The following is an 8,506-nucleotide window of genomic DNA, read 5'->3' on the forward strand; positions in this document are numbered from 1 at the left end:
TTGCTGCACCCACATAACAGATTGGTACATCCTAGCTGTTTTGTTATATTCTTCACGTAACGTGTTAAAAGGCCACAAATAAAAATGTGTTAATAAAGCTTTTGAATGAGTTTTGGTGTCTCTGCTGTCCTTAGCATCATGTGTGAATGTCGTTCTTTTATTTACTACAATTTCATGCGTAAATATCTGTCTTGTACAGGAGACTAATTGCAGAAATTCCTATTTTAAAATATATCAAGTTAATAATCAGAACATAATAGTAAAAAGGAATAAAATTATATATTTAGTACAACTGTTCACAAAAAAGAAAGGCATAATTAGATATAAAAGTGTACAGCGAGTATGGTATTTAAATTCATGGTAGCTTTTTTATCTTACAGTAACAGAATAAGCAGTTGATCGTTATTGCATTTTCATATTATTTTCTCAAATTTCTTGCATACACAGCACAGGTACCTTGTCAGCGAATGTCAATTAACTATGTTGGTTTTGTGTATATATATATATAATATATATTATATATATATATATATATATATATATATATATATATATATATATATATATATATATATATTATATATATACACACACATATATATATATATATATACATATATATACACACACACACACGCGTGCGCGCACACACACACATATACCAAGCAAATAATTGTGTACAGGCTGTTCGTTTATTTTCACATACATTTTAATTTTAACAGAACATAAAATATACCAAAATTGCCATTGCCCTTAATTTCGTAAAGTTAAAGAAAATACAAATCTAGGAAGCATTTGTTAACTTAGTTTGGATTTCTGCACTGTAGAAAACATACAGTAGTCTCAAAGCTTTTCATTTGGAAGGTTTGTGCAGAAATACTCAGGATTTTCCTCTTCATAGATGATGGTCACAATCTGTTCTGGATCTGTAATACTTACATCTGCTTGGAAGAAGGCCTAAAACAAGCATATACTTTAGTTAAATTTATGTGACATACTATGGCATTCATAGCTTTTGATTGTAGTAATTATTCATGTTTACCCTCTCAAGCCGCTGCAGCCTCTCCTCATATAGAAGCTTGCTCTGCCTCAGCTGACCCACGGTCTTCTCCAGCTCCTCCAGTTTGTCCAAATGTCTGCAGTGACGCTGCTGCAGGAGATTCACTTTTCTCTGCAGCTCTACCACAGTAGCCTGCAGTTGCTCCTTGCTCACACTGTTTTTGTGGTAACTGTTCAAATTTAAAAACGTTGTTTTTTTGTCAATACGTGTGCATTTCAAATTCTTTCTAAAAGAATTGCAGATTAACATTTCAGCTACTTCTAATGCATTTACTTTAACAAACAACAATATGTTGGTTATTAACTTCTCTCTCTATTGTTATGCTAGAAAAGTGAAAAGATATTATTTACAGTGCAGTCTATATTATAATACAGGTTTTACTGACCAGTGCTCCACTTGCTGTTGGTGTTCAAAGCTGCAAATATCCAAGTTGACGTCATCCTCCTCTTCCTCCTCCTCATTCTCTGAGTCAGAAGTCTTCATGACCTTTGAACTCTGAGTGTACTTAGACACTATTGGCACAGTTGAGGCAATAGGCTGAGGACTTAAAGCTGGTGACAAAACAGTTTCTGGTATAAATGTCAAGAGTGGAGTTGGACTGGAAATTAGATTGGGGATGATCTCAAAGTAGGCAATATCAGCAGTTTGATCAACTTCATAAATATTAGAAAGGTCCACTATTGTGCAGGTTATATCCTCCATTCCCTCTCTGTGTTCGTCTGTTACTTCAGAAGTGGTTAAGAAATGTGCATCTTCTTGGTTTTCACATAGGAGTACCATTTCTTTGCACTCTCCAGCAATATTAAAATCTTCAATTTTATGTAATGTCATTGGTTGGTCTTTGAATGTCAGCAGGTTCATTTCTGTCTGAGAAGAGTCTTGACCTTTATAGAGCTGTCCGGACTCACTGAGGTCTAACTGTAGACTGCTTTCAACTTGAACACCAGTAGCTTCTGTGACACGTCCCAGCGTCTTTATGCTTTGATTATTGTTTGCCCAACGCCACTTAGCCTGTCTTTCACTTTTCCCCTGTAACTTCCCTTTCTATGACAAAAGAAAACAATAGTTAAAAACAATCAATAGAAGTTGGGATTTGAATTTACTTGTAAGACTGATTATGACTGATAATGGACTCATTGTACGTCAGATTGGGTTTGAGACCAAACATAGAAAACTCCAATCAACAAGTCTGAACAAGGTCTTTATATGTATTATTTTTCAAGAACGTGTTCAAGACTCTATAAGGAGCCGACTAGGTTGAATGTCAAATACATTTTACAGGAAACAAGCAGGTATTTGCAGGCATTTACCTGGAACAGTGTCGGTACCGCTGTGTTCTTCAGGTAGCGAACACCGAAGCAAACTTTAAAGTTTGATGGTGCAAAATGTTTATGGCAAATGTACTGTTGTGGAGAAGGTGTCCAGTTGTCTTTTCCCATATTCCTCAGCCACAGATGAAGTCGTTCAGGGTCATGAAGAGGAAACCTAACAACAAATTTAAGGTTGAAGTCAACTATATCCCTTGATATCGTGTTGAGAGACATGACTCAACTAAACTGCTCGTACGCTTGTCATGTGCCTCCAAGGAACAAGTAGTTAGAAGTTAGTAGGCTACTTACTTATAAAAGCTCTTTTTATCGCCAGGCGTTGTCCTGCAGTGTGGTACCGAACAGTTTTTAGGCATGTCGGATAACTCTGGATATAGTTAACAGAGTCTGGAACAAATGTTTCTCAACAAGGTGAAACCATGGGTGAAACTCGTGCTGTGTTGTCAAATAGCGGCGCATAGTTGACGAAAAGAAATCAGCTGTTCATAGTAGTGACGTCACAAACTTGCGACACCTCGAGCAAAACAAACGACGTCACGTGTACTAAAATTTGATCTATGTACTACAAGTGCGCAGTCTGAACAATAATTGGATGTTTTGGCTATATAAAGGTAATTCAAATATTACCACTTTTCTCAGACACGGTAAATGCGAAAACAGATCTACAACTAATAAAGGAAGCGTTTCTAAAACCTCTTGACTTATTTTTTATTCAATAATTTTCCTGAAACATTACACAGAATCTTTAAATGATACAGTATATATATATACACATACACAACAGTGTATATTAATCTAAAAAGAGGGCCAATGGACAATACAGCTGTGCGTTTCAAGACAGGGTTGCATTTTGGACGTTTGTGTACTGACAAAATCCACGTGAGCTAAATAACCAGTAATCAAACATGTATTGTAGGCTGGATTGCCGTCAGTGTTTGCTAGACTAAAACTAGTTACAGAGTAGACTGTGCAGGAGCTGCCTGGTGAGTGGCACAATTATGTATAATGATGGAATTATGGAGAGCAGCAGTACCTTCCCAATGAGGAAACAGTGCAGCAGTGCAAATCATTACCAGCTACAAAGCTCACCCAGTAACACCACTAATGGCAGACAGCACCTCGAGTGGAACCATTTTGACTGACTTGTAGAGTATCTTTGAACATGATCAGAAATGCCAACAGCAAAACAATAGGTCACATACTGTAGGATGGTTTGTATTTGAACACAAGTGACATGCTGCTTGCTCTTAACCATTTTAAAAGTCTGGGAATAGTACTCTAGGCTTCAGCCACCCCCACTAAAACCAAACAATCATTTTCAACTCAGATCTTTGGTACATGACAGCTGGTTCAGTTACCTACAAATGGACATGAGCAACATGAGATTTTTTCCCCGGTTATAATCAATAATATAAAAGAAAATAACAACTGGGCTGGGCTAAGAGATCGCTTCCCTATGAATCACTATTTGTGCATACATCTAGTAACAATTCATCAGAGACAGGGAACTCGTAGCCCAACAAGAACAACAGTATTTCTGGGCACTGGAGGGAGTGAAGTGGCTGGGATGTTTCATGACGGAAGGAGAACTACATCATCCCCAACTGCATTAATGTGTTAGCGTATGCCATGGGCTTGACATTCGGATGAGGCTGTAAGGAAATAATTTGTCCAAATTAATACATAGGACATGATACATTTGTCAGTTTAAATGCATAATAGATAATATAAAAGGAAGTCTATAATACAAATAATACCCAAATAAAACTGAATACAATGAAAAAATAAGAAGTAAAGACAAAAGGACACAAACCACAGCAGTGAACTGGTGAAATTCTGGCTTCAGATCAGATCCCCTGAGATGAATATAAGCTCCTTTGTTTCCCATCTGATCACTAGAAAACACAAAGAGATTGTTTAGGTATGCAGTCCTGCCAATACATGGAGAAAATGTTTTTACCCACCAGTAGTTGGGTGCTGAAAACACGGTGATGCACTTTCCTGAGTGAGTGACTTCGTAGCCCTCAGCCTTCACTTCATGACTACGGACAATGTAGTCCAACTTGTTTTGTTCCAGGAAGCGCTCAGTTACATCTGGTCCAAACTGACAGCTGACTCCCCGCTTACTGATTGATCGGCCATTCTACAAAATCCGCACAAGTAAGAGAGCAAAAGTATTTTCAGTAAGAACAAAAACAAATCCTACTTCCATAATGTGGACATTGAGGTTTGTACCTGTGGTTGTGGGTCAGACCAAAGGAGGTCACACATGGGCCCTGTGGGAGTATGTACAGAAAACAGGATTGTATTATTATCATTACAAACAACCTAAAAAACTAATAACTGCCTTAACAGCTGTACCTGAATCTGGAGGTTGTCTGTTTCTGTCTATTTTCCTTATGTCTTCCAGTGTCACCCCATCTTCACTGAACAGTCCTCCATGCATTACCTAGAAAAATATGAAGTACATTCCCAACTTTTGATGAATGTTGTGATTTTACTCTATACAAAAAGTATTCACAGATTCTTTCATAATTTCAGAAAAGTTGTCAAGGCATTTTTGAAAAGTGCAGTTTTTCAGCAAAACAAAACAAATTTATTTTTCACATTAAAACTAGCCTATTAATAAAATGTCAATTTCAAAGCACCGACACCCTACAAAAAGGTAATACTTCTATTATATTAAAATAATAATAATAAAGAGACATCAGAATCATGGTGCTTACCAATACTTTGTTGTTGATGCACTGTGCAAGAGGCAGCCACTGGAAGACCTCACTAAACAGCTGAAACATCTGGGCTGTGTACTTGGCTTTGACTTCACCTTCAAAACCATACATTTGGTTCATGTTGTCCGTCTCGTGGTTACCTACAGGGCAAATTAGTTTTTGATGTCAAGTTTGTTCATTGTCTTTATGTAAAATCATAGAAACAAAGACAACAGCTCTCACCTCTCAGCAAGTGGAAGTTGTCAGGATAGAGGAGCTTAAAGCCAAAAAGTGTTAAAATGACTTCCAATGAAAAAGATCCACGATCTACAAAATCACCATTGAACAGCTGCAGTTTGTGTTAAGACACTAATATAAGGTTGATTTGTTCAATTATGCACAGCCCACGAACCCAAACACAATACATAGACCACACTACAAAGGATACGTATGGGTTGGTCTCTGAAGGTAAGCCATTCAATGTGAAGATGTTGAGAAGATCATAGTATTGCCCATGGGTGTCACCACAAATGGTTATTTTATCAGACTGTGAAGATGTACATGTCAATAATAACATGAATGCATGTTTTGGTATACGGTCAATATAAGAATTATTATTATTATTATTATTATTATTAAATTACCTCTTTTAATGTGATTTCAACAAGACTTGGTAGCTTTGACAAAACATCTTTGACTTGCACCAAAATCTGAAACAGTGTTTTTAACTTAGTAGGGAGGAAGCAAAATAAATAGCTCAATAAATAATGACAACCAGAATCTTACCTGATATGCACACTTTCTATGGAGTTTCTTCTGCTCTTTGAACCATTCCATCATCTCTTTCATGAATGTCAAAGTGACTTTTCCATCTTCAAGTTTGGGGCCCACATAGTCATCCTCAATAGCTGCAACAACAACATGCATTATCAAGTTAATACGTTTTTTTTGTTGTTGTTGTTTTTTTACAGTATTACAATAATTTCGGACATGTATATGAATACAAGAAAGGAACATACTCATGTTTTCAATGTCCAGAGAATCAACCACTGATTTTTTGGTCTCATCGCTGGCAATGGCTCTTTCAAATGCCTTCTGTTTTACAATTTTGTTACATTCCTGGTACTTCATTCTTGCATCTTTGTCATTTGGTCGAACTCTCACAACCTTAAAAAGGATAGGATACCATTGATAGTTAATAACACCACAAAAATATTCAATTAAACAACTAACCTAATTTTCTATTACCATCCATTGTAATGAAAGGCTCTATTTTAACAAGTTGAATTGTTTTTCTGAGGGACCAGTCTGCTCCAGTCTGTTCTTACCATAGAACTATAATAAAATCTGGAAGATGAATCCAAGATGGCATCGTATTGTTTTCAGTGGCCTGTGCTCATTGGTGCATGGGCCCAAAAAAGATTTTTACTTCTGTGTTACTTCCTGAATGCTGGCAAAATGTGTGACATCAGAAACATGTGCTCTGATCAATCAGAGTGCTAGCTGCTAGAGCGGTGCTAGCACGCATTCAGAGCAAATTTTTTTAAAGTTCGTACTGTAAGAATACAGAAGAATCCATACAAGGCCTGTCTTATTATAGAATCATGGTTCTTACCGTTTCATAGTCTTTGAGCGCAGCCTTGAACTTTCCCAGTGCCATGTTGGACGTGGCACGCCGGTAATATCCCTTTATGTAGTTTTTGTCTATCTCCAGGGCCTTTGTGGCATCAGCCAAGGCATAGCCATAGCACTCTGTGCGGAGGTATGCCAAACTTCGATTGCTGTAGTAGATGGCATTGGATGGATTGAGCTCCAAAGCCTCTGTGTAATACTTGATAGCATTTTCATAGTCTTTCTCTGTAAAAAAAAAAAAAAAAAAGTTCAAAACACAATGAATCTCTAAATAACAGGCTGAGAAAACCACATTCAAAACGTTTTATATTCTGATCTTGGCTTCAACATTTTGTCATGATCTGAATACATTATGCTATAGGGCATCATTGATTAGCTATTACCTTGTTCATTAACAACTGAAAATTATTGTTGGAAATACATATATTTTCATTTCTACTTTTTATAATACTGTACTTATAACACTTGGTTTAATAAAATGCAATGAATACACATCTTTATTTTAGCGTGCTGAATGAATTTAACTTAAATGTAACATTACACATGTATATTAAGGCCTGGTTTTATTGTCATTATTGTTATTTCAACTTAATCATCTGCCCTCTTCAGCTCATCACTAATCTAAGGTGATGCTGCTCAAAGTGACAGCCAGAGCAACATGTATAAAACAGGGAAACAAGAAAAAAAAAAAAAAAGAGGATGGCTTAGATGGAAATACGACACAGCACAAACTGATCCAAGGGTAAAATATGTGATGGTCTCGCAATTATAAATCTATTGTAAATGTCTAAGCAGACGACTGTACTAAGGCGTGACAGCATGTGCTGATGCTCCATGATGAAGCAGACATACCGCTAATCGGCGTTAGCTAAGCCGGGCACCGCTCACTTCACAGCAGTGTGACTGAATGAATAAGGTGCGCGGCTAGCGTGCTGTAGCTTAGCTATCCACGAGCTTATGTCTCCGGTTGTAATAATAAACCATCTTTCTTAATTGCGCCACCTTGGTTAGTTACAAAAGCCTGACATGAAACGGTGTAGTGTCAAAGAAGTATTATTACCTTTGAAGTACTTATTCGCCTTCTCCTTGAGTAGCTCAGCATCATTACTTCCCTCCGCCATCTTCTTGTCACTACAGTTTTCCGATGTGCCCACCATTGACCAAATTGTCGCAAAACGTCGTAAAGTCAATCTTCTTCAGCACCTTTCAGCTCCTCACGATCTGCTCACGATGTTAAAGTTTCTCGTCATTCTTGATTTATACTGTGCTATGCAGACGAGAGGATGAGTACAACAACCTGCTGTCAATGAGAAGACGAGTGACCTGCTGCTGCTGTAGTATGGAGGAGTTCTTGGTAGCAAGTAAGGACATTTAGACCATCTAGACACATGAAAAAGCATATGAAATAAATACAACACTTAATGTAGAACAATAAGGATCAAGATAAATGTTTGGGTATCTTACGGTAATTTCAAAGCAAAATCAAGTGTTATCATTAGACAACCACCAGGTGTCAGCCTATTCTCTGTTTAACAAGACTACTAAACTTGGTTTTGAATGCTTTGAGACTTTTAGAATGATACTATGAGATTACAAAATTTATTACATATTTTCTGTTTATGTGCATTTATTATTTAATATGCCTTTTGTTCTACTGTAGTAACTTTATGGTTGAAATGTGTGTTGCGTTCTACAGATGCTTTGAGGTGGGAGGTGCACAGTAAGTACCAGCCAACCACAGAATGCTGCTGAGACCACAGTTATGTCAATTAGCACAT

The 8,506-nt window shown here is 37.1% G+C and overlaps 2 protein-coding genes across 2 annotated transcripts; both read right to left on the minus strand.

Annotated features, from left to right (window-relative positions):
- Nucleotides 1–673: 673 nt before the first annotated feature.
- LOC110163653 (THAP domain-containing protein 5-like) lies at nucleotides 674–2,943 on the minus strand. The gene is made up of 5 exons (XM_020928657.2): nucleotides 2,680–2,943; nucleotides 2,371–2,545; nucleotides 1,446–2,104; nucleotides 1,043–1,229; nucleotides 674–957 (listed from the first exon to the last, which is right to left on the minus strand). The coding sequence occupies exons 1-5, from the start codon at nucleotides 2,742–2,744 to the stop codon at nucleotides 844–846; spliced, it is 1,200 nt and encodes a 399-aa protein (XP_020784316.1). The 5' UTR covers nucleotides 2,745–2,943; the 3' UTR covers nucleotides 674–843.
- A 139-nt stretch (nucleotides 2,944–3,082) lies between these two features.
- Nucleotides 3,083–7,942, minus strand: ppp5c (protein phosphatase 5, catalytic subunit). The gene is made up of 13 exons (XM_020928560.2): nucleotides 7,789–7,942; nucleotides 6,712–6,953; nucleotides 6,116–6,263; nucleotides 5,883–6,004; nucleotides 5,741–5,806; nucleotides 5,545–5,643; nucleotides 5,340–5,445; nucleotides 5,115–5,257; nucleotides 4,750–4,837; nucleotides 4,624–4,664; nucleotides 4,353–4,531; nucleotides 4,202–4,283; nucleotides 3,083–4,040 (listed from the first exon to the last, which is right to left on the minus strand). The coding sequence occupies exons 1-13, from the start codon at nucleotides 7,883–7,885 to the stop codon at nucleotides 3,978–3,980; spliced, it is 1,476 nt and encodes a 491-aa protein (XP_020784219.2). The 5' UTR covers nucleotides 7,886–7,942; the 3' UTR covers nucleotides 3,083–3,977.
- Between the last annotated feature and the right edge of the window lie 564 nt (nucleotides 7,943–8,506).

This window comes from Boleophthalmus pectinirostris, unplaced genomic scaffold, assembly GCF_026225935.1.
Source record: "Boleophthalmus pectinirostris isolate CB_2022bp ecotype Guang Dong unplaced genomic scaffold, ASM2622593v1 HiC_scaffold_169, whole genome shotgun sequence".
NCBI classification, from domain to species: domain Eukaryota; kingdom Metazoa; phylum Chordata; class Actinopteri; order Gobiiformes; family Gobiidae; genus Boleophthalmus; species Boleophthalmus pectinirostris.

What these genes read in the sequence shown, in the direction of transcription:
- LOC110163653 (XM_020928657.2), bottom strand. Translation starts at nt 2,744, where the DNA reads ATGCCTAAAAACTGTTCGGTACCACACTGCAGGACAACGCCTGGCGAT. An exon ending in GATAAAAAGAGCTTTTATAA is followed by an intron (nt 2,546 to 2,679) that starts GTAAGTAGCCTA and finishes ATTTGTTGTTAG; the next exon opens with GTTTCCTCTTCATGACCCTG. An exon ending in GGCTGCAGCGGCTTGAGAGG is followed by an intron (nt 958 to 1,042) that starts GTAAACATGAAT and finishes TGCTTGTTTTAG; the next exon opens with GCCTTCTTCCAAGCAGATGT.
- ppp5c (XM_020928560.2), bottom strand. Translation starts at nt 7,885, where the DNA reads ATGGTGGGCACATCGGAAAACTGTAGTGACAAGAAGATGGCGGAGGGA. An exon ending in ATAGAAAGTGTGCATATCAG is followed by an intron (nt 5,807 to 5,882) that starts GTAAGATTCTGG and finishes ACACTGTTTCAG; the next exon opens with ATTTTGGTGCAAGTCAAAGA. An exon ending in CAGACAACCTCCAGATTCAG is followed by an intron (nt 4,665 to 4,749) that starts GTACAGCTGTTA and finishes ATACTCCCACAG; the next exon opens with GGCCCATGTGTGACCTCCTT.